The sequence below is a fragment of the Dermacentor variabilis genome, chromosome 11 (assembly GCF_050947875.1).
Source record: "Dermacentor variabilis isolate Ectoservices chromosome 11, ASM5094787v1, whole genome shotgun sequence".
NCBI classification, from domain to species: Eukaryota; Metazoa; Arthropoda; class Arachnida; order Ixodida; family Ixodidae; genus Dermacentor; species Dermacentor variabilis.
Genome location: NC_134578.1, coordinates 58713901 through 58741655, shown reverse-complemented (window position 1 = coordinate 58741655; position 27755 = coordinate 58713901). Strand labels below are relative to the sequence as shown.

The following is a 27755-nucleotide window of genomic DNA, read 5'->3' as shown; positions in this document are numbered from 1 at the left end:
TCATCCGCCCACCTAACTTTCTGCCGCCCCCTGCTACGCTTCCCTTCCCTTGGAATCCAGTCCGTAACTCTTAATGACCATCGGTTATCTTCCCTCCTCAGTACATGTCCTGCCCATGCCCCCCCCCATTTCTTTTTCTTGATTTCAACTAAGATGTCATGAACTCGCGTTTGTTCCCTCAACCAATCTGCTCTTTTCTTATCCCTTAACGTTACACCCATCATTCTTCTTTCCATAGCTCGTTGCGTCGTCCTCAATTTAAGTAGAACCCTTTTCGTAAGCCTCCAGGTTTCTGCCCCGTACGTGAGTACTGGTAAGACACAGCTATTATACACTTTTCTCTTGAGGGATAATGGCAACCTGCTGTTCATGATCTGAGAATGCCTGCCAAACGCACCCCCGCCCATTCTTATTCTTCTGATTATTTCCGTCTCATGATCTGGATCCGCCTTCACTACCTGCCCTAAGTAGATGTATTCCCTTACCACTTCCAGTGCCTCGCTACCTATCGTAAACGGCTGTTCTCTTCCGAGACTGTTAAACATTAGTTTTCTGCAGATTAATTTTTAGACCCACTCTTCTGCTTTGCCTCTCCAGGTCAGTGAGCATGCATTGCAATTGGTCCCCTGAGTTACTAAGCAAGGCAATATCATCAGCGAATCGCAAGTTACTAAGGCATTCTCCATTAACTTTTATCCCGAATTCTTTTCAATCCAGGTCTCTGAGTACCTCCTGTAAACACGCTGTGAATAGCATCGGAGAGATCGTATCTCCCTGCCTGACACCTTTCTTTATTGGGATTTTGTTGCTTTGCTTATGGAGGACTATGGTGGCTGTGAAGCTGCTATAGATATATTTCGGTATTTTTACATACGGTTCGTCTACACCTATATATGCTCCAAGCATGTATATACGCTTCCATCCGTCGTTCCCACGGCACATAGATGAACAACTGCACCTCCAGAGGTACTTGTGGTAACTTTTGTAAGAAACTCAGCAGAAAAAGAGTTATTATGGGAGAAAAATCATCCTACCAAGGAATGCTTACCTACCGGAAGTCGCGGGGAATGTCCGGCGACTGCGGTTGTCCGCCGGACACGTTCGAAGCAGACGGCGCTCTCGGTAGCGTTGACGTCGACCGCGGGACCGTCACTTGGAGGCCATGAGACGTCGCCGTAGAGAAATGTGAGGCACTCCTAACACACGATCGAGTTGGAAGCGACAGCCCTCGTCGTCTCGGGTTTTTCGAGGAAGCCGGAGGCTTTTAATGTGTCACCGCCGCACACAGCGTCGACGCCTGATTGGTTCGTCCGGGCGATGCCGCAGCGCGCCCGATCCGAGCTCCGATTGGTCGAAGCGCAGGGGCGTTTGCTAATCTCGCGTGTGGGAGTCGCACGCGCACCGACTGCGTCGGAAAGTGCAATGCGCTTTTGCCAAACGGAGGGGGTGTTGTTTCCTTCTACGTGTACTGCCATAGCGTGCTTACCAAGTGCCAAATTCACGAGGCTTTTCGGTCCGTAACCGCTTACCGCCACTGGCTGGCGGTCTTCGTTAATAACATGCGCACCGCAAGGATGGGTCGGAATTCGCTATTGCGAACAACTTTAGTTTAAGAGCTTTTTTTTTGTTAATGCGGGCCCAGTTGCGCTCATTATGACATTTGGCTCGGTCGTTTTCATTGAGTCACTTGTAAAATCCTCCAGTCGTGTTATTAGAAGACAGTTGGCAAACTTTTGCAGTTACAGTTATTTCTCACAGCTAATATTGCATTAATCTGCAAAAGTAACTGTCTTTGGAAACGAGCAGAGCGAAGGAGGGAGGGAAATAAAGAAAGGATAAATGAAAGGCCGGGAGGTTAACCAGAATTAAGCTTGGTTGGCTACCCTGCACCGGGAGAAGCAGAAAATGGGAGGAAAAGATTAAGAAAAGAAGAGAAAATCCAGTGTTCATGTTGCAGACGTATAGTGACAATTGTCTGCTGTATATGAGTAGCGATGTCCAAAAGTTAGTGCACCAATTTCGTAGCGGAAGTTATGAGCGTAATGGGCGTCGACGACAGGTATATTTGACCGTCATCAGTCAATGCTATTCCAGTCATCTTCCCAAAGCAAAATCCGCAAAATAAGTATACTCCTGAAAAGTGGCAAATTCTGAAATATGTACCATACAGAAACACCAGTCCGAGGAACCTGCAGGGATAAACGAAATAAATTTCGGTGAAGGTCGGAGGTTTGCCTACGGAAATTGTCACTCCGCGTAATACAGCTCACTTAACGAGCATGTCCGTAGAAGGCTCTGCAATTCCACATGACATCTGTATTTTGCCTCTGCATAGGATGGCGTTAATTGACTGAGAATTCGCAAAGGACAATCGACTGTCCCTATTCGCGTACTGTTAGGTACAGAGAGAGAGAATAAACATCCCAGCAGAAACCATCTCAGCATTACTGTCGATGTTAATATGATTAGCGCTGAAAACATGTAGGGACACACCGTATTGTCACTGTTGAAAAGAGTTAATTATCAAATTATAACAGGCAATTATATATACACGGAAAAATACTAATTATATATAACATGTAAAAGTATACACGTATAGTTATAATTACGTGTATGCAGCCAGGCTCCACTTTCGTGCATCGACACGCCGCGCAATCTGGTGGCGCCGCCGCGAAGTTCGCGCATTGGAAATGTTGAGATATATTATTCGGACAAGAGTGTCGAGCGTATATGGCGCGGGATCGATCCGGCCCAGCACTGCAGATATACTAAAATGTTTTTTTTGTGCCATCAAACAGCGGAAGTTTTGCATCCATGCATCCATCCTTTAAACAGCGGCACAAACCTTCTGACACATGTCCAGTGAACCAAATTGGCGTCCGAGTGGTTCAATGAAGAGCGGTACATATTCAGTGACGTACATCAACTGGCACATACCTGCAATTTTAATAACGAGCGGAAGACGCAATACCAGCATAAAAGAAGGGCACAAACACAGAGCTGTGTCTGTGTTAGCTCCTTTTTTACTGGTTTTCCGTCTTTCGCGATGTCTTAATATTCCAAGTATGTCGTACCAATTCGCCCAAACATCTATTTCAGTGGCCTTTCATACTCCGTGGCGAACACCCCTGGCACACGACCAGTGGCACATGGCCAGTGATACGAGTTGGGATGAAAGGAAAGCGGTTAAGATACAGGCATAGATACCCGAAAGTACGTGCCTGAAGTACCCTAGGAACGCTAATCGCATTAACATATTGTTGCAGGAAGAAAGCAGGCCCACGAGTGTAAAATAATGTATATTTACAACTGAGGTTAAGGGCGATCAGGCAACTGCCAGTTTTCGTCTTCCTCTAGTCCAACCCAACTTCTTCCTTCCCTTGACCGTAACAATATTAATTAAATGATCGATCGAAGCCTGTTTGGAGAAGTAGGTGAAAGGAAGAGATAACGTGTCGAGCGCACAGCCACACGCTTCGGCAGTGAGCCACAACGGCTCACCATGGATGTGCGTGGCCGTACTCCGCCCTCAAACGACGTCACTAATTTACATCTGTACTTGTCCCGAAACGCATTTTGTCCTTCGCATACCCACACGAGTTGATGCACACTTCGAGGGATTGCCGAACAACGGAATGACCCCAACCGTACGCAGCGATCTCCGAGTGAAATGCTGCAAGATGCAGGCAGCACCGTATTCACGCGCGTAAGGCGCGCCCTTGTGTAAAGAGGGGACCTACCCCCTACCCCCTTCTTGCAGGGTGAAAAATAAAAAAAAAGTGTTTTACTAAGCGGCAGGTGCACATTCGCGTTCTGATTAACTGCCGCATGCCACTATACTACGGCGCCAGTCCATGTCCGAAGAATCGGTCGGCGACTGTATAGATGTGTTTATAGTCGGCCACCAGTTGTTGCATATCTTTGCATAGCATTATGACCGCAGTTCGAGGCTTGAGTGAATAGCCATGAGACTGCCTCCTGTAAGGCCCACGCCTGGTAAAATGTTCTTTTCTTTAAAGTAAAGGATAGGCCTCAAGAGGAAGCTTTAGTTCAGCCCCAACTCCAACACCGCTTATTCAAACGCATGTAAAACGCAGAATTGCTTTTCTGAGCTAACCCCTTTGCCGATTTTAATGAAGTTTGCGGAATTTGAGAGGAAAAATTTCACTCCAGTACTGATGAAGCGGCATCTTTATTTATGGCCTCAATTTTTAGCAAAGATATTTATATAATCGTGCGCTAAAAAGAAATGGAAGTGCGAATTCTACAACTTTGTCCCTCTGCAATACTTAAAATTTCTGGCACCTACTATTTCCAACACCGATAGCTTACTATACTGAGCCGGGCAATGAGCCACGACCTCCGAGATTCCGCGTGGCAGCGCGCCCAAATCTCCGAGGCCACGAATCAGTGGAGATTAGTACCATCAAAACTAACTTTTGCGACCGCTGGGCTGCGGCAAACGGGTGTGCCATGTCGGTGTACTTTTTAGTATTACGCGCGAAAAAAATAATAGTTACCCAGTATATGCCGCAATGAGAACGATTGAAAGTGTCGATCTAGAACGTAATAAGAACGTCCAATCGGAAGGCATGCCCTGAATTCAAACAATTAGGTTTTCTTAAGTAGGGAGAGAGAGAGAGAGAGAGAGAGAGAGAGAGAGAGAGAGAGAATGTTTAATGGCAGAAAGGTGGAGAGGTCGGCCTGAGTGAAGTGCCTATAGTCTGCTACTCCACGCTGGGGAAGGGGTATGGGGAATAACAGAGGTGGGATGAGAAGAGGAAAGAGGGTGGTGGTACGGCAGATACGATGAGGGCTGCACATTATACTGTATCTGCGCGTCTGCACGCGCACACTTCACACCACAGCACAGTCATCTTAGCGAGCCGAGTTAGAAGTTACTGCAATGTAGCCAGGAGACTGTTTGTAGCGTTCATAATTTTAACCGCTGTTAGCGCCACTGGCGTACTTAAAGCGGACAGTAGCAGCATGGTTTTGCTACTGCTACAGCATTATTTGTCGCAGCATGGTTTTGATAACAGAGTCCGATGGTGCCATCTGATTGCGCCGTCCTTGCTCGCGCTGACAGTCTAAGGCCCGTGTGCGCGGCGGCAAGCGGGGCCGTACATTCGATTCCGGGCTTGCGCAGCTGGCTCGAAGCAATGGTTTAGAGAGATTTATCGATGCCAATTCGACTACCTTCTCCTGGACCTGCGGCATTGGAGCCAGGGAGCTCTCGTTTGGACCTACAGCTTGCCCCACGCCGATGACACGTTGGCCGCCTCCGCTGTTGCACTGACGCTGCCGCCTCCTTGTGGGACATACTTGTCTTGCTCATTTTGTTCAGTACTTTTTTCTCCTTTTTTTGTTTAGGACGCTCCTTGGAATCGGCCTCGTGGGGTCCATCGCAATTCGAGCACTTCATTTCTTTCACTGTGCGCGAAGATACGTCGTGGCTGCCAGCTCAGCGGAGGCATGTCGTATGGCCTGTGCATACACCGCGGACATGGCCTAGCTTAAGGCACTTGTGGCATTGCAGTGGTCGGGGCACATAAGGACGCACCGGGTGCGACAATCTTTTTTTTCCTGCTGGTGGTAGAGAACCTGTGATCGAACACCGTATGGGTGCCACAATTGTACGTAGTACCGCTGTTATTCTTTAACACCATGGCTAACGTCAGCTGGGATACCATTTAAATGTATACGTGCAAAAGAAGAACATCAAACGTTTAATAAAGCAGTGAATGAAAATACCTATAACGAGTTGATGAGGTTGCAATTTGTTTTGACCGTGAGGTCGCGGGATCGAATCCCGGCCACGGCGGCCGCATTCCGATGGGGGCGAAATGCGAAAACACCCGTGTACTTAGATTTAGGTGCACGTTAAAGAACCCCAGGTGGTCGAAATTTCCGGAGTCCTCCACTACGGCGTGCCTCATAATCAGAAAGTGGTTTTGGCACGTAAAACCCCATAATTTAATTTTTATACAGATCGGCCGATATAAATGAAGTTACACGTACACAAACGCGCCCCCCCCCCAAAAAAAATAAAAAAAGATCTAGGGTCTTGCCAATATCACGATCTAATTATGAGGCATGCAGTAGTGGGGGGTGGCTCCCTGATTATATGTGATCATCTGGAGTTTTTTTGAAGTGCCTCTAAATCTATGTACAAGGGCGTTTTCTTTTTCTTTATTTTTGCATTTCGCGTCCATACAAACGCGTCCGCCGCGGCCGGGATCGAACCCGCGACCTCGAATTCAGCAGCGTGACGTCATAGCCACCGGGCCACCGCGACGGGTCTAATGCAAAAAAAAAAATGCAACACTTTTTTTTCACTTTCCTGCGGAATCCAGATTACGCCCTGAATGTTGAAACCCACCGGCATCCACTCCAGCCAACCGTGCCCTAACATCGTCCTGCTTTGTGCCCGACTCATATCCAGCAAGCATCGCGCATAGCTAAGTAGACACAGGCGCACGAGCGACCACCCACCAGAAAGCAAGCGGCCAAATAAACAATTAAAATCCGCGCAAAGTGGACCCCCGTCAATGACAGGCAATGGCGACGAGCTGTGGAGCTTTGCTGCAAGTCCGAAGGAAGGCTTTCTGGCTGCAGTAAAAAAAACGAGAGAGAAAAAAAAAGAACAGAGTTCCACCCCAACATTCTCAAGCCCTCAAAGAGGCAAGAAAAAATAAGAAATTGTAGGCAGACTTCGGTCTAGACTAAGGCTTTATTTCGAGTCCCTCGGCCGGCATATTGGCGTTAAATTGCCGGCCAGGCGGCACGGCTGCGCGTTGCACTCGCGAGCGAACCAGTCGATGGATCGGTCGGAACGTAGCGGCCAAAAATAAAACGGGGTCTGAATCAGAAAGGAACGCGCCTAGCCTTCTGCTTTGACAAGCACCAGACGTTTTGCAGATCGCAACATTCGGCGGGCGATCACTTACACACAAAACGCAGTTGCGTCCCCATCTGCAAGAAAACACAAATGCGAGAAAGCTTGTCTGACATTTCTTCTTTTTCCTTACGAGTTTGGTTTTGTTGCCAAAGCTAGACGAAAAAAGAAAACAACAAAAACACTGTGGGATTAAGCGTCGGCGTTCTCGGTCGCCTTTGAATGGGTCGCCGGGATCTGGGCGTTCAGACTGAGGAGAGTATGGCAGGGGTCGCGAGATGCTTGTTTTTCAATCAGCTTGCTCGCGTGTACACAGGAAGTTTTACATATCGTCGCTAGAAAGCCTCAGCCAAACTTGGTTTAGCCACTCTGTAGTGGCAAGGGATGAAGCATGGTTCGGTGTTTAATTAATTAATTTATTTTTTTGTTTGAGTCGATGCAACCCCACTCGAACGGCGGTTCATTGGAGAGTTGTAGAAGGTTGTCATATTTACGGAAACGCAGATTTGTGTTCTGAAGCTGCACTTGTGACTTGAAGCGGAAAAAAAGAATGTACGCTAGCTTATCACGTGTCTATATTTAAAGCAAGTGCAGAAGAATATTCCGAATTTCGTATGCAGATTGAATAAGCTTTGTTCTTCGATTAAAGTATTTGGCAAATGAAATGTGTTGCCGAGTTACGATTTTTCACAGTAAGATTAATTGTATTACATTTTATTCCTTTTTTCTGTCGACCTGGACTACTCAGAGAGCAGGACATGCACGAGAAATCGAAACACGTGTTGAACTTATTAAGAGATTCATTAAATCACTCCCGAAGTTGTTGCTTTAAGGCACATACTGGAATTTACGAATTGTAGCCGGTGAGCTTGCAAGACGTATCCACTTGTAATGAATGGACTGAACGAGTGTTTACATTCAACTATCATTATGCATGTAAAATGACACAGTATTCACATTGATGGAACTACAATGTTCGCTTGTGGTAAATTATGGGATGTGACGGTGAATATTAGAAATTTCACACCGATAAAACATTGAAAGGCCGCTGTAAATGCCTTTCATTAATGTGGCGATACTGGAAACAGTTACCATTTTGGCAAACCTTCTTGTTATGGACCGAGCTTTGTGCGCAGTGACATCAGTACCCGAATTAACAGAGCTTCGTAAGTACTACTTTGCCATGGCCAGCCGCCTTGACAAGTAGTATGTCGAGAATCATGATTGGCTGGAATTTGTTTTAACGAAATCTAGTGTAAGATATTTCTCTTAAGGTGGTCCTAGTTTCGGTACGCAAGTATTGCACCATTCATATTACTTAAGGCTTAGGATAAAAGGCACGCGCTGTGACTGTCAGCATTTGCTTGTGGGCTGCCATTCTCAAAATTTATGAGGAATAATTTGGTCATGAACGTAAGACCTGGCATGAGGAATCTTTGTGATTGCATAGTGTAGCAATAATACCAGCATGTACGGCATGAGTAAGCACATAGAATAGATATATGCTGTACGCCATGTTATGCAGGTTAGTGTCGCCTTAGTACCGTTATGTCGCTATGGTTACCGTTATGCCGCTATGTCGCGTTGGTACCGTTTTTTTTATCTTTCATACCAGATTGAAAATACTCGGTGTGAATATTTTCCTTATTGTTATATTAACTTTTATTTACCAATGCTTCGGGAATTTATTCTTTTGCACCTCAGTTGTAGTTACGGTTGTGTTATGTAAGGTGCTACTGTTTTATGTATGTCATATGTTCTATGTATTTTCTATGCACTGCCCCCCTTACTCAATGCCTGAATTGGAGGTCTGCAAGATATCTTCAAATAAATAAATAAAAAGATATGCCTAAGTATATGCGGAGTTTCACGGCAACGCTGACGAGGAAAATTCGCCTGCAGTGTCCATATAATTGCTACCGCAAATCGGTCTGAGACGCGGTGGATTTCTTCCGAGGTGCGGGATTACGGTGGACGAAGAAGATGATGTACCTCTGTGCAAATGGCACATGCCCACCGTGGGGACGGTGGAAGAGGCCAGCATAAGAATCTGTTCCTCGTCTTCTAAAAATATAAATAAATAACAAATAAATAAATGATGAAAAAAGGGACATGCAAGACTCCTTCTTTTCGGCATTATGGACTATCTAGAATGTTGCTCATACTAGAAATCTGGGTTTAGCACTTACAACCCCAAACATGTTGTCCTTTGGTGTCTGTCAATTAGGCGCAAGCCATGGGTCGATGACTGCTGTTCTGCGCAAGTTAATTAAAGCATCCGGAAGGTTACGCTGCTATAGGGTACTGACCGTGGGACAATTGATCTTATTTTCATTTTTTCTAAGTTTATGTAGAGGCCCTCTCGAAATTTGTGTTATCATTTAGTCGCCTAATGCTTCGTTTTGAATGTTTGCCTTTACCCCTTTTGGTATTTCGTTGGGTGTACTTTTCAGTCAATCAATCCAATGTGGTTACTCCACCTCGTGGCCACAAGTCATGTTTTGAGGTAACAACCACAACATCACCACCCGGTTCGTGGTCTATCCCCATGGAGGAAGGAAATCGTAGGAGAGGCCCCGCTCAGCACGATCGTGTTGGAGACGTGTTGGAGTTTTTCTCAAAAAAAGAAAGCACTGGGACTGGTATACTCGAAACGTCAACGTTGCCGTAGCAACCGCGCTCCTGAAGCCTGTCGCGGCTGCTATCGGCCTCTGAAAAGTGAGATAAAATTTTTCGGCCCGTATCTTTCTCGCAGCACATTGTGTTCGTGAGACAAGCTTACTTTGGAGCGTGGTGTATAAGCTTGAAAGTTGTGTTTAGGGTCTATGAGTGTGATTGTCAGCCGGCAACAGCTACACTCAAGCAATCCGGCTTTTCCATGGCGCGACGGCACATGCGCCCTCCCCTAGTGGATTAGTCGCAAAGCTTTTTGAAAGGGAGGCGCGCGTGGCCGCGCGGCCCGATATTGAGGGAAAGTCCCCCCAAGAAAGAAAAGCGCACGGACAAGCAATGCAGCAAACACCCGTATCAGGTACCGCGTCGTTGGAACTCCACTGGTATCTAACTCTACGTCGTGGCGCGGTGCCGAAAACGAGCGTGGCGTAAACTCCACTTTAAAACAGAAAGCGGCCAGGACTTCGTCCAGACTGCACCGTGAACCACGTATTTCCTGCCTCGCATTGATGGCTAGAAGATTAACCGATAAACCCTTGGTTACGCTTGGGCGACACTTCAACAACATCACATTGCTGACGAAGTCTTCGTGCAGCGTCGGTCCTCTCTTGCTGCTGAGGGCAGCGCGTGCCTGGCTTCACGTACTCGTTTAAGACGCGGTAGCACTGTGGCGGTACGAGACCCACAGGACACTGACGGCAAATATTCTGTACAGTGTGTCGCTGAGCCCATTTTTCACAATATCCGAAGCTAACAATGATCTGTAGATGTCGATGTAAAGAACGCACCGCTTTGGAAAATACGACGCGGAAGGCTGCATTCGAAGACTTCTTGGATGCGGGAAATGGTCTGATGATGGTGTACAAGGAACACAAAAAGCGATGCGCAAGAGCAGACCACAGCGACAACAAACTTCAAGGCAGCCGCATCGGCAGACGGAACTCAGCTTGCCTTTATCGGCCGCGCTGTTCGCACAACAGTGCATCCAGGCGTGCTTACCCAGAAGTCAGTGAGGACTGCATGACTTCCAGGAATGACATGCGGCCTCGGAAAAGCCGTTAATAATTAATCGCCATCCACAAAACGCACAGCCGACGCACACTCAACATGAGCGCAGGTACACAAATCAACCAGAGAAAGCCCCGGTACTCTTCCAAAACGTTTCCAGCGGCGTGCGGCAGATGGCAGCACAGGAACATGAACAAGGCAGATTACGACGCGAGTCTTCATCGTCTCTTTAAACGTGCCACGGAAAAGCACAGACGGGCGTCTGCTTCACCAGAACTGTTAAAAAAGTCTAGTAGGCTTAGTAAACCCGTATCGCAGAAAATCCGGTGGCAGCGTAGTCGTCGGCGCCAGCGTACGTAGCTGTGAAAATCATCGCGAACCATGCATCTTCTTTACGTCACTAAAGTTGTTTTTCTATCACTATGATTGCTGACGCCTTGTCTGACGTTCTTTACAAATTTATTCCTCGGAATTATCATGACAGCCCACAAACAAATTCCATGAAACAGAACACCTGCAGCGCATGCCCTTTATGTCACATCATCTCAGACTGAAAAATCAAAATCGCGAAACAATAACAGATGACCGGCCCACTCAAGAGGCCGCGTTTCTACCAGAAATCTCGCCTTCGTGCATTGATTTCATCGCCAGCGTTTCCCCGCAAACATAGCACAAGTCTGCCGGAAGCGTGTGAAGCAGTCAGAGATCTGTGAATGCTACTGTGTTCCAATCTTAAAGGCGAAGCTTGAGCGCGCTACAAATCTTTACCCAATATTGCATCATTATCAGAAAAAGAATGGCCCCTTAACGAGAGAAATCGCTCAAGCGACCAATATTGTGCTCTATAAACTTCCGCGTTACCGTACCCCGAGTTCCGCTATCGTGCATATAGAAAGTAATTTCCTGATCATGATCATGACCATTGTTGGCGTCGCGTTTCTTTATGCGTCTTACGCGTCATGAGCACTTTCTTTTTTATGCCATTGGAGTTTATTGGTATGCTTACAACACTGGACCCTCCCATACAGGCCATGGGTTAATCTCCGCTTCGTTATTTCTGTCCACCTTTCCTTGTGTAGTATATCTTCCACATGTCAATCTATATCGTTTATAAATTTCTCATCGTTATGTCAGTTACCTTTCTTTCTTCGCTTCTTTTGTTTTCCTTCGTAGGTTTAATTTCTCTGCTACTTACACTTTGTGTAGCGCCGATAGATATTTCAGTTGAGAGTCAACAATGTGTGCGCCAGTGATTATTTGCCTTGTCCTTACAGATGATCACGTGTCACACATTCGAGCTGCATGTGCACGACACGTCGGTCACCACGGGTCGCCGGCGGTCCGCATGGTTGACATCCCTTTTGGAGAGTGTCCGTTATTTCTAGCCGTCGGTTGAGGCGAATAAGAAGGCGAGCAACATACAACTTAAACTCTGCTGGGCAAAAAACATTGTTGAGCAAAAGTGACATTTTATTATGCATCTTCATGCGACGTTCGCCACTAAAATGAGGCTCTCTCCAAGAAAACAGCACCTTAAGTAACCGGCAATACCGTTTTTCACCATAGTTTCACTGGGCATCTAGCGTTCTCTCGGCCATCCTCGATGAAACAGTGTTGGGAAATAAGGGCATTAAGTAATAGTAGTAATAGTTCATCAGCTTGCCAGTGTGACGCCACGTAATCTGAAAGGCACAAGGCCATATAGAACACTTGCGTCAGGTGACAAATGGCTTCGTGCGTTTCCATGCGTTTGTTTGTACGCTCACTGCCAACGAAAGGTACAAACGAAAGTAGTCCCTCATGCGAACATATACACAATGCGTTTTTTTTTTCGAGTCAATTTCACCGTTAGCTCGATCGTGAAGCTGGCAGCAACATGACAGATTCATACTCGGAGAATTTGCATTTGCTGCTGGATGTTAAGAAGGAAGCTAATGACTTTCACACTGTAACAAATCTGCCACGCGCAATTGGTCACAAATTCCGAGAGATGCCGTAATAGATGACGGCAGCTGCAGCAAATAAAGCACGTCATCGTCGCGCGAACACTACTAAGCGTCGCATTGCTTTTTTGAGCACCAGCGGTGCAACCAGAAGCGTGCTATATAGGGTTGCATTTTCCACCGCCCCTCACTATCGCCTGAGTTCTAGCTGTTTTTCCATGTCTGGGGTACCGGTGCTGGACGCAGATATAACGCAGATTTATCTGCAAGTGGGTGGTACGTGTTGAATCCGCGACATTATAAGATTGAGCAGGGCTTGAGAGAATCGTTCATGTCGGGGTGTCGGAGCAAGGGTACAGGCTGTAGTCCACCCGGAATTGTGTCCGTTGGTCGGAGTTGTCGTTGCTGACGATGTAGAATACGAGGGGGCCTTGGACGGACACTGAAACAGTGGGAAAAGGACTCGTCAGCACGTCTTTGAAAACTGCTTATTGGCATCCACAAAACACAACGTCAGCTAAAACATTACGCAGACACCAGCGAATATGATTGCTAATGTGAGCAAACAGTTTTTTTTAATCTACTGATTTATCAATATATATATATATATATATATATATATATATATATATATATATATATATATATATTTGGCGGCTTGGTTAACCCTTCCGCGCTACCGTCACGGCGTCGGCACATCGTTGGTAACCCTTGCATCGATATCGTTTCTGCTCGTTCATCGGCAGTTATGGCGGCCTCTCAGTGAAACCGAGCCTCGCGACGGTTTTCCAACATTTGTTCGGTTTCTGTTACATTCATCGCAGCAACACACTGGGGCACGACGGCGTCGAACTCTCAATCAATGAGCTTTACTTCTGGCGTGTCGCCAGCGCCTCTACGACCCATAAGTAAAGTGCGAAGGCACCGGAGCCTTTCCCTCTCCCCCGGTGACCGACCCTTGCATCGATATCTTTTCTGCTCCGCTTCCATGGCAGCTCTCTGCCCCTCCTTGAGGCTCTGACCACTTCTCATTCTACCGAAGAGAAATTCTGGCCGCTAGCCACAGGAACAAGGAGAACAAGCCAAGGAAAGCTATTGCTTCGAAAAGCAGATTCTTTAATGTACACTGGATAAAGACACCAAAATAGCTTACACTTATAAGGTGTTCTGTAAAAACGCTTTTTTTTTGATGCTGTGGTTATACGTTCAACGTATGGAGAGATAACCAGGGTAAATTTTCTTAAAGATCGCGCCAACACCCTAGACGTCACTGTGACGTCAAGGATTTCAGACTGTCTTTGTGTATTGGGTCGTTGTGGTCCAGTAATTATTCTTAAAACTTGCCAAGTTCAGTGTTTGGCTCTTTTAGAACACAATGTAAAGCTCATGTGTACTGCACAGGGCTGCCATATATAGGGACGGTTTACGCTCGAGCCGCCTATCACCCCATCGCAGGCTTGCGATCGTGCGAAATATTGCACATGTGTAACAATTGCGCACAAATTTCGGTTTCCCTGCGTACACAGTGTAAACCGAAATTTTTTGCAAAGTGTTCGATATGTGCAATTTTTTGCACGACCGCACGCGTGCGGAGCGGCTTGCGGCAATGGGCGGCTCCAGCGAAATAGTATCGACTCCAGGCAAGCCGAAGAGCTCACGCCAGCGGAACCCTAGACTAGGGGTCCCGACCAGCCTTACTACCGCTCGTCATATTTTGTACAAGTTTTCTACTACTACTACTTCTTCTACTACTGCTATTGGCGCAGGAACTTAATTGTCTGTGAGTTTAGAGGCTTGTTATATAATATTTCTTTGCCTTATAGTTGGAGCCAATGTCAAACACGAAGTCTAAGGTCACAGAGTTTGTCGCCGATGTGTGCGCGCCTCCATGAGCCCGCTCGCTGCCCTCGGTTAGCTCGACCCCTCCTCTCAGCACGCGCTTGCGCGTGCTGTGCCACACTCGCTCGCACTCCGCTACACGCTTGGCGCCTCCACTCCTTGCTCCACTCGCCGGTACCGGTGTGCACGTTCTATGTTGAGCCTCTGTTAGCAGATTCAATAATGGGCCCTCGAAAATATCAAGCGGGAGAGTGCAAAGGCTCTGCGGAGAATATACAGTAGCCGGAGGCTTAATGCTTCCAACCTCTCCAGCAGTGCCACGTTTTAACCCTACACTGGCCCACAGCTATTCCGAATAATTTGGGATACACAAGACACAGAACTCCGCAGATACTCACTGTGTAGTACGACCGTTTGGTTTCCGCCACAGATCCTCACGGGCGCGGCCAGACCGCGCCGGCTGTCGTATCCCGGCGGCAGCTGGATGAAGTTGCTCCGGCACTCCTGAGCAGCACCGCCGCCGTTGTTGTTGTTACCGTTGCCTCCACGGCGGGTCGCCGCGGTCGGCGAGTACCGAGACACGGTGCGTATCTTGAGCGATATTGCCTGCAGCCAACTGGGTCGCGCGATGCACACGGCGTAGTTGAGGGCGCGCACAAAGTGCAGTGCCTCCTCGGTGAACGCGAAGCTCCGGAAGGAACCCCTGCAGCTGCCGTGGTGCTGCAGGCAACCGGGTTGAGCTGCGGAGGCGGGGGAGAAACGCGCTGGTTAGAGAACACCGGTTTGAAATATCTTTCAAATAATTCCCCTCGCTCGTGATATACTCTTGGTCCATAGTTATACTCGGTCGCTGGCCTCTGTCTCTCTCTCACTCTCTCTCTCCAATCTTTCTATTCCTACTTTTTCCGGTCCGTAGGGTGACCATCTAGACGCGCTTGTGGTTAGCACCCCTGGCTTCCTTCCTGCTCCTCCTCCTTCTAATCTCTCCATTTTCGAACATTAATGCTCACTTTCTCTCGTAGGCTGACGGTGCGAGATCAAGGAGAATACGCACACCCGGGAGGAAAAGTTTATTACCAGGAGCTGGAGAAAGATGGTTGGCTCTCCCGTAATCGAGAGTACATGTAAGTATGAAAATTCAGAGCTATTGCACTCTGTGAAGGTGAGTGGCCAGCGGAGCTATATATAAATATAAATAAGATGAAATAAAGCAACAAAACAATATTATACAAGCATGCACGTTTTTATGCTTATTTCTATTAACGTTTATCTCGTGACCACAGCAATTATTGCTTTATGGTCGCTGCGATAGACGGCCGTGGTCTGTGCGATGACATTGGAGGTTTTCTTAGCGAACGTTAGGTGTAAAGTCCCTCCATCCTGCCGTCAACGCCGCTTTTGTCGGCGAAAACGTGTATGGAGGGGCTTTAGTTAGGTGTGTGTATGACCGATGGCGCGTCGTGGAGACGTTCCTCCTGGGGTAACGTTGAAGGCCCAGCCTTTCCAAGAGAAATGCCAAGAACCACTTTCCATCGGGACGAGACACGTCGACGTTAAAGTCACCCAGAATGGCGATGGGATTGGGGTTCACCGGTAGGATCCACATATATGTGTCGTTCATAAATTCTTCGAGGTGCCTCTTTGACGTTCTGGGATGAACGTACACGGTGGCGACAACGATTCCGTTCGCATTCTGCGCGGTGACCGCACTATCTTGAACCACTGAAAAAAAGCAATGGTTTATACCCCCGTAAACGCGGCCAACATTATGGTAGTTTTTGCACACGGTCATCACAAAACGCTGAAAACTAGCCTAAGGCAGCTCCGCTGTATAATAGCGACCGGCAAAGCAGATTGGTTGGAATGATATTAGCCACAATCTTAAAAATGGTGTAGTGCATGTTTGCAACAGCATACGGCACCACACCACACTGCCACACACCCCAACAAGTCATACTGTGCAATCGTCCATATGGACGCTGCCCAGCTAGAAGAAAAAAAAAACCGGCTCGACAGCGGCGAAAGACGCCAGCGAGACAAAACGCACTGCACAGCTAGAAGAAGAAAAGCCCCTGAAGGATGTGCCACTCAGCGTGGCGCCATCTATCGAGGGGACTCAAAACCCATGCCACGGAATTCCCGGACCACTGGCCTTTAAATGAACACAATAAACACTGTCTCAACCACAAAATTTGACAATGAAGTATATGGTGCCTTTGGAAGGCCGCTATTACAAATTACAAATAAATCTTCAGCACACTACAGCAAGTTACAGCTTGAGTGATATTGTGAACAAACATTAGGAAGAACTCCAAAGCAATATTTTTTGTAACTTGCTTGCGCCGTAACTAGCGCGTGTAATGCGGTCCTGTGCAAAAGGTTGAGGGCCAGAGACCACGCTTCCTTAAGTTTTCACTGGCTGCCAGGATAAGCTTATTTTGTTCTTGCAGCTCAAATTCTGTTTGCCTGAGTTGATACATTGTATTTGTATGTGCTCCGCGTGTCTTTCACAAGCTCGAGGCTGACAATAATGCTTTTGTGTGGACGCTGTAATGATGCTTTGTTGTTGTTGTGTGTGGCAAAGCCAGTGTCAAGCAGACACCATTTATCATTTAATTTTTTATTCCATGGGAAGTAAGAGAAGCTCTCCAGAATCTAAATGGCAGGTCGGCCCCTGGTCCTGATGGCATTCCCAACAGGGCCCTCAGAAACCTGGACGACTGCTCTAGAATGGTTGACGGAGGAGATTAATGGGATAGGGGAACGAGGGGTTGTCTCGAAGTCCTGGAAAATGGCCTCATTCCAAAGCCTGGAAGGCCCCCCGAGTCTCTCAAACCTCAGACCCATTTGCCTCACGTCCTGCGTGGGGAAAGTAGCGGAACATGTTATACACAATCGAATTTCCAAGCACATCGAGAAACACGGATTGTTTCCGTACAACATGATCGGCTTTCGTCCGGCCCTGTCAACGCAAGATGTGATGAAGCTCATCAAGTGTCAAATCGTTGACAACACCACAAGAGATATGAGAGGCATCCTAGACTTAGACCTTGAGAAGGCCTTTGACAATGTATCCCCTACTCATAATCTGAACTCCATCTCGGAGCTCAATTTGGGAGACGCCTTCCACAGATACATAAGCTCGTTCCTACGGGATCGCAAGGCCACGCTGAAAATCGGTGACCTCAAGTCCGACAATTTCAGTCTGGGCCCCAGAGGCACGCCACAAGGAGCGGTAGTCTCACCACTGCTTTTTAACATCGCGATGAAGAAACTATCTTAAAGGCTCTCCAACATAGAAGGGATCAGTCATACGATCTACGCTGATGACATCAGAATCTGGTGCACCGGAGGAAGCGAAGGAACTGTTGAATTAGGCTTACAGGAGGCTGTAGATCAAACAGAGATGTACCAGGAAAATACGGGGCTTAGATGCTCCCCGAGCAAGTCTGAGCTCCTCCTCTACAGGCCAGTCAGGAGAGGTCCCAAACCTAGAAGCTGGAAACCGTTCTCAGAAATAAACATTCAACTCCACACTAAAAGCGGCTGTACCATCCCCAGAGTAGACACCATTCGGGTCCTTGGCATGTTCATCGAATCCAATGGCAGTAACAATACGAGGCTCAACAAGCTCACAGCCAAGACTGAGAACATGATCAGGCTTATCAACAGAGTCTCGAATAGGCGTGGAGGCTTAAAGGAAGACAACCTCCTCAGATTGTTCCACGCCTTCCTCATGAGTCATATAGTTTATGTGGCAGCCATGCACATCTCGTATATTTCCGAGAAGAAACGATTAAACACGCTCATCAGAAAAAGTATTAAGAAGTACTAGGCATTCCGTTACGGGCGAGCACGGATCTCCTTATGCAACTAGGAGTGCACAACACATTGGACGAGATAATCGAGGCCCAGGAGTCAGCCCAACTGGCCCGTCTATCCTGTACCCCGGCTGGAAAGAAGACCCTGGCGGTTCTCGGGATCAACTCTATCCTCATGGAAGAGCGGAAATATGAAATTTCAGAAGATCAAAGGAACAACATACGAGTTGCACCACTTCCCCGTAATGTTAATCCTAAACACAACGTAGGCAGACGTAGGGCAAGAGCCCTCGCCCTCCTCAAGCGTACCAAGGACGATCCCTACTCGGCATGTTTTGTCGACGCAGCCCAATATGGACAGTCGTCTAACTTCGCCATTGCCCTCGTTAATCACAAAGGACAGATAGTGAATGCGGCTTCCCTGAAGTGCTCAACACCAACCAGAGCGGAGCAGGTCGCAGTTGCTATAGCCCTCCTAGACAACAGCAGATCACAAATCTTCACTGATTCGAGATCGGCGTTAAGGTCTTTCGCTTCAAGATCCATCGCTGAGGAGGCTCACAAGATTCTCAAGAACAAAATAATCTCTCCGCACACCATCACGTGGTTTCCAGCTCACCTCGACCCCCAGCTTGACTCGTTTCCCAATCTCAATGACATCGCCCACTCCCAAGCACGCGCACTAACCCGCCGCGCGGGAGCAGGATAGAGCTCAGACTCCGGGGTTCTCGAGTTTCGGGACACTCTCACAATTTTCAGCGAAATTACTACGCACTATCCCCTGAGTAGGAGGACTTATCCTCCCCCTCACAGCAAACTGGCTAGACCTCTGGCGTCCACTTTACGCACGCTTCAGACTAAGTCCTATCCAAACCTGGCTCTTTTCCACACGATCACTCCAGAGGCATTTAGCTCTACTTGCCCCGACTGTGGGGCTCTTAGCAACCTCGCACGCATGCTTTAGCGATGCCCCTCGTTACAGGGACCCAATCGCATCACAGAAGAAGAATGGAGCTCTGCCATCCAGAGCTCAAAACTATCACGTCAAACCTGGGCTGTCCAGAGAGCCCACGATGCGGCGGTTAGGCTCGGCCTACCAGTCCCCACGTGGGAGCGGCCCGCAGCTCTGCCCTAGGGCAAAGCTTCTCAGGACCTTGTAATTAAAGTTCTTTGTCTGTCTGTCTGTCTGCTCATCTGTTTATTTATATCAAGTATGATGTATTACATGTGCCATACCTTATATTGTACTTCACGTTCATACCACAGTTGCGAGCGTGCCTACGGGTGAATAAATTTTCTTGTCAACTTCTTTCGTCTCTTGCTGAAATAAACTTTTTTTAAACCCTCGCAACTTGCCTGGATGTTCTCGTTTGAGTGCCCGGATAATGGCTATGGAACTTGGCTCAAGTTCACTTGAAGCTCGCCTACAACGGGAGTTAAAAGCATTTCGTGCTTAAAATAACTGAATTTAGTCGTAGTTCAGACGTACAGAATGAAGTTGGCGAATGCTCTAGAAGTTGACAATGCCAAGTTTGCACTGCAGTCAGAAATTTCAAGTTCCATTCTTGTGCAAGAAAGAAAATCTGCTTTATCGCGAAATCCCTGGTCCGTACACTTTCGCTCAGGGGTACATCCCAAAGCGCGAATTTTTAACCAAATTTATTTGTAGAAAATTGTCACGCTAATTCTGATTATATTACTTCAAGATTAGGGTGAAATGAAAAAAAATTGTGCGTATTCCCAGCACTGTAGTAATCGACGTAAGTGAAGCTTTCTGTGCTGTTTGCGTGGATAGACGATAAATAGCGGCGGTAATGTTGAGGCGAATGTTTAGCGTCTGGTAAGAGAGTGACGAGTTGATGGTAAATGTTACCTTGCGTGCACAACTGCGTTTCGTCCGCGTAGTACACAGAACACACAGCGAAACATGTTTGCTTGAGCCATTGTTGTGCGCCACTGTTCATAACCTCCGAAAAGGTTGGCATTGTCATTGGCTCACACGGCATATTGCATCATGGTAGACGTGTTAAAATTAATTGAATTATGGGGCTATACGTGCTTAAAGCACAATCGAATTAAGAAGCGCACCGTAGTGGCTGACTGCGGATTAATTTTGACCCCCCGGGGTTGTTTAACGAGCACCTAAATCTAGTTGCACTAGCGTATTTCGCCCCCTTGAGAATGTGGTTGTCACGGTCGGGATCGAACCCGCGACCTCGAGTAATGCCATAGCCGCAAAGCTACCACAGCGGGCACAGAAAGGTTGATTTGCCGCGCGACCGTTTTCGTAGGTCACCTAGACGCTGCGGTGCCTCAATGCGGCTCTGCGTGTGCACGCAAGTGAGTCAGTTGTCTGCTTGACACATTTGCATGGCGTTTTATTTTTCAGAAATGGCAGAAAAGTACCGCCCCGTGCAATGAACCTAAATTTATCGAGTTTTGTTCGCAACCGCTTTCGTGCCTGGCGCCGTTGTCAGATGGGAACACGTTTCGGCGCCCCTGTATGGGTGCTGCGTCCCAGAGCTTACGCGTACGTTCGGTACATCGTTCGGTACATCGGTACATCGTTGGGTACATCGTTCGAGCATCGTTCGGTACATCCGGCGCAAGTAGCGTTTCCTCGACTTCTCACGACGCCTTATCTCTCTCCCGCCCTCCACCTCATGTATGAGAACTGCAAGCGAACAGTCTGCATCGGTTCTACCAACAACCGGTTCTACCAACCTGTTCCAGGTGGTGTTGGTTGTTGGCATACCTGCCTCTCTTACATTCTATCCACCTCCAATCTCGACGGTTGATCGCTAACGCAAAGGTAAGCACTGCAGTTTCTGCAGTGTTATTGCGAGAGTGACGGATAAGTTACAGCCGTCACGAGGCTATTGTGGCGGCGCCCAGGGAGCTCCGGGGGGTATTGTGGCACACGTGGTGGAAAGGGTGAAACGAGTTTCTCACCTTTCCTCTCTGCCACGCTGCTGCCGTGTGTAACATGTACGCTCTGAACCACAAAGACGACGACGGAAAGGAAATGTACTGGGAAAGGAACCATTGTGACAGACGGAACGGTGCTTGCCAGGAGCGTCTTCAAGGTGTCCTGGCTCTTTGAGAAGGATGCGAATGCAAAGCCACCGAATCCCGGCGTTCCCCTTGCATACGACAGCGCCGCAGTGCCAGATTTCTCTCCAGGTAATATAGTGAGAAACGCTGTTTAAAAAAAAAGTTTATTTCCACAAAAGACGATACGAACACTTTGAGCGACAATGACGGCACAATTCCACCAGGATGACAACATATGCAAAGTACGAAGCATTATGCACACCGCGCGTCTTCTAAGAAAGAGTCCGCGTGGTCTCACTCACATATAAAAACGTAGACTAACGGAAACGCACAGTTACACGTAAACCAATTGTAAGAATATAGAAAATGATGTTGAGTATATACAATGTACACAATGGTTATGCACAATGATGACGCGGTAGAGGCGCTTTACATAATTTCTTTAGTGATGCTGTCAGATGAGTATATACAAAAATTATCACACAAACGAGAGCACGCGCACATAGAAATCCCGGGCACCTAAACACGATGTAGATCATTCATAATACTTTTATGGCTTGGCTACAAGAACCAGGACGGTCTAAAATTAAGCCATACGCGCCCATCAGCCACCTACAGGAAACGGCATGAGCGCTGTTGAAGAAACTCCTCGTCCCCAAGGAATAACTCATCTGACAGAAACGACAGTAGCTCAGAGTAGAGTCTCCAGAAACGGAAACACAGCGCGGCGCTGGTGTCCCTCGGCGAAAGCAATTCTGTAGCGAAGTACATATTAGACAGTTTTAGTACTGCGTCATGACGATACGTACGAAGCGCACAAGTGCTTTGCGGAGCGTATGAGCGCGTTTCGCGTTAGGGATTTTAGTACTGCGAAATGCCTGCGTACGTAAGAGGGCGAGCGTTAGACGCCGGGCGCGTCGGAGCGCATTGGCCGCGTCCGCCAGTACGTCGAACCGTCGGTCGAACAAGACGCTGCTGATCTCGCTAACGTGATGTAACGTGTGGACGCGTTCCCGCTTCGTCGAACTACATTTAGGCCTTTAAGAGACTCTACTTTTAATACGGATGAAATACACGAATCACATCGAGAAAAATAAAAACCGAGTTCTTACTTTCTGAGGCTGGCACGGCCATTTGCGACGAACTGCACCAAAAGCAGGTCGAGCCTTTCGCGCAAACAGTCCACACTGAGCGCTTCCTCAAAAACAAGTTTCCTATTTTTGCTATGCATTCCCACCGTGCAGGTTCCGGGAATGGCTTCTGCGCGTTCAGCAAAGTCAAATCGTAGGCCATTGAAAAGTACAGCCTTCCGCTGGTCGCCTTTGACGCTGCCGTTTTGCGAAACTCCCTTTTTCTCGCGCTCTCCCGAACAAACAAGAACCACGAGCGCAGCACGCAAGAATCGGATGCGTGCGCACGCAGCGGCCGCGTACGCATCACGCACCGTTCGTGTTGCGTTGCGCACATGCGCACTTTGCACAACGTAGCAGCGATCTTACGTACGCAACGCCGTTGCGTACGTTCCGTAGTGCTAAAATTTGTCGAATGCGGTAACCTTCAATAGAATGCGCGTTACAAACGTTTGTTCATTGGTTTTGTCCATGGGAGTTTTACTGGTTACGACAGCTTTGTAAACCGCAACTTTAGCAGCGCCACAAAGGACGCATACTCCTCATTCGCTGCTTCGCATGCCCTCCGCCGAGGATTTCCAGGCTTTTATTTCCCGAACATTATCCCTAGCTGGAAAACGCAACCATAGGCCCATCCATTGCCAGGCTCTAGAACCTGGGCTGTTGCCGGTGTTGTGAGAAGTCACAGGCGGAATGCCACGAGGTCACCTTCTGCAGCAAGGAAGAAAAAACTACAGGGCCGGCTTAACGTAAAGCTATTCCAACCTGTTTTATTCCAAATCTGGAATACGTACAGACTGGAATAGCTTTACACTGTCCCGGACCAGGGGGCGGAAACTCCTGCACACGTGTACGCACTTGTTGGCGGAGTCAAAGCCGCCCCCCCTCCCGCTTCCTTCTTCCCGCCTTGCATGGCTACCCGCTTTCCTCCATATTGACCCTTTTCGTGGAGCAGTTTGCTCTAAAGAAACGACATGGCACTTTCGGCGGCACGCCACACGTCGCCTCAGCGACAGCGCATACGAAACCATTACCGCTTCCACCTGGCTTCTGAGCGATGAGCTGTGGGAAATTGCAACGGCATTTTCGCTAACGCACTGGGCTACATTCACCCGGCGTTGAATCCTGTGGATTGAAGACGTGTGCAGTAGTTGGCTGGAAAAAGAGTGACTGGCATATTAAGGAATGGAATGAATCTGTATAGCCAAGTTCGCGGACCGTAGCTGCAACTGTCCGTACGTGTTGATGATGATGTGTTGTGTTTTGTGGCGCAAGGGCCAGGTTTGGCCAAAGAGCGCCATGACACGTGGTAATGTTGACGATGTACTATGGAAAATGTGACTTGGCTGTAAAGTGGCCTAAAAATATTCGCTGTAAAGTGCGTAAAATCTATGGGCTATAAAATTATGGCGATGATTAATGACGAGTACTATGAACATTAAAATCCATCGTATGTCCGTACGTGTTACCGGCACTTCGAGATGTACGGCGTTCTTCGAGGACACAGAAATTTGCTCATGCACCAACGTTGTATCGCCAAATAAGCGCTTCAGCCCTGGAACGTCGGCAAGAGGGAGTACCGCTCGCACTGCTCAAGGTGAGTTCTCAAGATGAGTAAAGCCTTGGGCGCGGCAAGAACAAATCTATCGGAACTGAGCACACCCGCGAGTGACTAGATAGAAGTAATCAGATAGTGACCGCACCAAGGAAGATCACTGAATCAGAAATTTGACAAGCCGCTGCTTCAAAATAAAGAATGAAGAGCAAAACACACCAATCCCGATTCAATTTATGAGCGGAAATTTTGGATCGCTTCGAATACATATTTTGGCCTCGCTTTTAAGACCAACACCACATGCGCTGCTCGCGCCATTCGGACATAGTTTAATCAGCTTCAAAAGTGATTTTACATGTTCTCTGAAGCTTTGGCCAAAGCTTCGTGTCGTCCTCTCAGTCACCGTCTACGATAACTCCAGAAACAGAGGTTTTCTAAGCCACACCGGCGTCATACGTAACCATTGTAAACGCGGAGGCAGTTGTGGCAAGCAATGGACGCGTCATCACGAGACCAAACATGGCAGCGCCCACGGGATGGCCGCGAAAAGGGTGAAATTGGCGCGCGAGATTGAGCCGCGATCGTCGACTAGTTCCCCTTGCGACCGGCCGCCAAATGCACAGTTGCTCACGGAGCACAACGCCGCCACTTCCCCCTCCCTTATTCCCTTCCTCCCATCCCCCCAAGGCCATTCGCGCGGCGGAACACGGCGTGTTTGCCCTCCGCTTTCTTCCTTCCCGTGCGCCAGATTGAGCCCTGATTGTTCAGCCCCGATTCTCGTTTTCCCTCACACGTACGGCATACGGCGCACGGCGACGGTGTTATCGCTCTTGGACTTTACACGTAACATCACGGCGACGGCGACGTCAAAAATGGGCTTGGAGTGTACATGCAATTGCTATCGCAAAACCAATTGCTCATATTTTTGCAATAACATTCCTTGAGCGCTTTTCCTTTTGGTTCACAGAGTTCTTGTTGTGCATCTTGACGCTATGCACCCAGAACATGACGGAGCGCCACACGGGGAAAGCTATACTTGAAGAATACTCCGAGCGCCTCGAAAAGTTCGAGATGACAGAGAAAAACGTACTGCCAGTAACGGACGCAGGCTCAAACATGCTCTTCGTGGTCGCATCGGCGGGCAGCGACCACTTGTGCATGGGGCACGCCCTTCACTATTGGTGACGGCGGATAGATTTCGCAGAGACGCAAGCCTCTGCGAGCTTTTAGTCGTGTCGGGCGCTAATGAGCGCAGCCCATTACAAAGCTCAGCAATTGGAAATTATCGTTGATCAGGAGTGCAATACGTCAGTACTCCCTATGATTCATGTCGGTGAAGTGCTCGAGATTGACGAGGGCTACCCGATTGAAGTAACACGTACAGACTGAAGCCCACGAGTATTGCTTGACTTCAAAGCTGCGGCGTCCTCCGACTGTAAAGGGCAACGTCGCAACTCGCTGGCATAGTATATTGGCCATGCTCGAGAGCCTGCTGCAAGACCGTAGAGCTATTGGTAAGATAGCTTCACAGTTCACCGACTCGATGCTGGTTGCCGCCCGGTGGGACAAGGTGCAGGAGCTTGCATATTTCCTTAAGGGCTTCCGCATCACTGTGGAAACCCTTTATAAAGAAAAAAAGACGTGAAGGCGTCTTTGCTCCTAGTGATTCGTAGTGAGATAAAGGAGTGTCTCACTGCAAGCACCGAAGACAGCCGAGTGCTCAGGTGCATGAAAGAAAGAATGCGCAACAAATTCTAGCACCGTTTCCCAGTAAATGAGCACAGCGTGACTTCGGCCCTCCTGGACCCAGGGTTGCAGAACTTGACCGTGGTGGAGAGCTATACCCTCAGACGAACAGAATGACGAGCGTTGAGTCTGGACAGACCAAGTTGAGAAGCACGTCAACACCTAAGACGTTCACTATTAGCGTGGTTGCGCGTGACGACGACAACAGCGGGAGCACGCTCGCCATCCTCGCAAAGCGACATTCGTCGTTAAGTTCGGAATGGGATAGCCAGCTGGCGTCGGAGTGTCATATCCTTTTCGCACCAAAGTGCTCAGAGTCGTCAGACATCTCGGCGTATTGGTCCACGATGCAAATACAACTGCCGAACCAGTCCTGCCTCGCTAAGAAGGTGTTCTGTGTGCTTGCAACAAGCGCCCACCGAGTGAGCGGGTGCTTTCGATTGCGGGACTACAATTGTACGGCCGAAAAGGGCAAGCCTTCATCCAGCGACCACCGGCAAGCTCATTTTTTTATTCACAATAACTACGATGTCTGCAAGGGCTGGGTTTAACAGGCCCAGCACCGTTGACATTCAAACTCAACCCTTGCAGAAGTCTTAGCGTTCTGCCGAGCTGCAAAGACGAAACTTCCGGATAGGAGGTATAGGCGGACGTATTAGGTACAGTGAGCAAGCTATGGCATGGCGATGTATGCCACTATTGTGAGACTACAACGTCGTACTTGTTTTAAGGTACGCAGACTTTTATATTTGTTTTTTCTAGTAAGCTTGTGTGCGTAGTATCTCATAAATGCATTTTTTCTTACTGCTTCTGTTTAAGTCTTTGACCTACTGCACTATGCATAGATAAATAAATGAATAAATAAATATATTAGCGTGTTTGTACTCTTCGTTCCTTTGATTTGTACTCCTGTAAATAAATCAAGAAATGTAGAAGTAAAGAGAATCAACAAGGCGCCGGAGTATGTGATCCTTCCAACGGACGAACTCTTCACAGCGAAGACGATGCAGTTCTCCAGAAAAAAAAAGAAAAAAGGAAAAATAGAAAGCGAACCACCTACCACGGTTTTCGCATATTTTTTTTTTGTTCTAGATTCAGGACTCCTTTCTATCCCCCTCACTCTCTGATCTACTCCTCCCGCTCTTTAGTGCCACGCCGCCGCCCGTTGACCCCCGCGCCGTTCACTCACCGCCGCCGGCGATTTCTGAGCGGCGCACGCGATAGTCGCGACAGTCGCGGCGCCGTTTCTGGCCCAAAATCGCTTGCATGTGAATCAGGCAAAAGAGTGAGATGTGAACCAACCATGTCGACTTCTACATATAAGACGCAGGATTGCCCGCTTATCCTTTGTCCGCCAACTATTCAAGTCGGACTAGGCATTTCCAGCCCCTTGTGTACCGCTTTTTTATAGAAGCACGCAGAACTCGCCATGACCCGGACCATAGCATAAACCCATATTTCGCGCATACTAACGCTTCTAAGTTATTTTTCCCCAAAAAACTATGACCGAGTGCATTGCCTTAGCTGTGAGCGTGCCATCGACAGATGACTTCGAAAAGACATTTCGTCATATGTTTGGTATAATGTATTTGGTGTATTGTGATAACTTTATTTTATATTTTGTTCTAATGGGGTGTTGCTCTGCCTTTGTATTGATTTTGATGATTACATCTTCTGCCCTCCCGGTTTAGTCATAAAGCAAGGTCTGCAGTTTTCTGTAAACACCAACAAAAAAATAAACAAATAAGCAGTAGCTTACCCAGCTTCTTGCTCCCGCAGCTGTACAGAATGATCCGGACTGACCACCGCCTCTCGAAGCCGGCTTTTGGGGCGGCCACGTTCAAGGAGAGGAGGCTGTGCTCGTCGTTCTCCGGAAAGTGCATCACCACTGCGGAAACGGGCCCACAGGCGTTCATTCACGAACAGCCAATCGCAAATTCATCAGGTATCTTTAGGAATAACGCGCTCCCGCGGATTTAATCCCCCAATCAGCAAGATCAACGACAGTGCGCAGGCGCAGAACCCAGACTCGGCTCCGAGTTTAGAAGTCTGTTCGCGCAGGCTCGAAACATACACGCTGTTTTCTTA

The 27755-nt window shown here is 48.1% G+C and overlaps 2 protein-coding genes across 3 annotated transcripts in view; both read right to left on the bottom strand.

Moving 5' to 3' along the window:
* The window catches only part of Ilp7 (Insulin-like peptide 7), a 114487-nt gene extending 113262 nt beyond the window's left edge, over window positions 1–1225 (bottom strand). Inside the window, exon 1 of one of the 2 annotated variants that reach the window (XM_075675820.1) lies at window positions 1049–1225. The gene's annotated coding sequence lies outside the window, so the exon portion shown is untranslated. The remainder of the gene's footprint in view (window positions 1–1048) is intronic. The other variant, XM_075675819.1, reaches the window with a different exon arrangement.
* A 10507-nt stretch (window positions 1226–11732) lies between these two features.
* LOC142564691 (uncharacterized) overlaps window positions 11733–27755 on the bottom strand; it is a 30956-nt gene continuing 14933 nt past the window's right edge. Inside the window, exons 4-6 of the mRNA XM_075675816.1 lie at window positions 27427–27555; window positions 14760–15101; window positions 11733–12964 (exon numbers count right to left, since the gene is read on the bottom strand). Of these exons, the coding sequence (XP_075531931.1) occupies window positions 12852–12964; window positions 14760–15101; window positions 27427–27555 (584 nt within the window). The 3' untranslated portion in view covers window positions 11733–12851. The remainder of the gene's footprint in view (window positions 12965–14759; window positions 15102–27426; window positions 27556–27755) is intronic.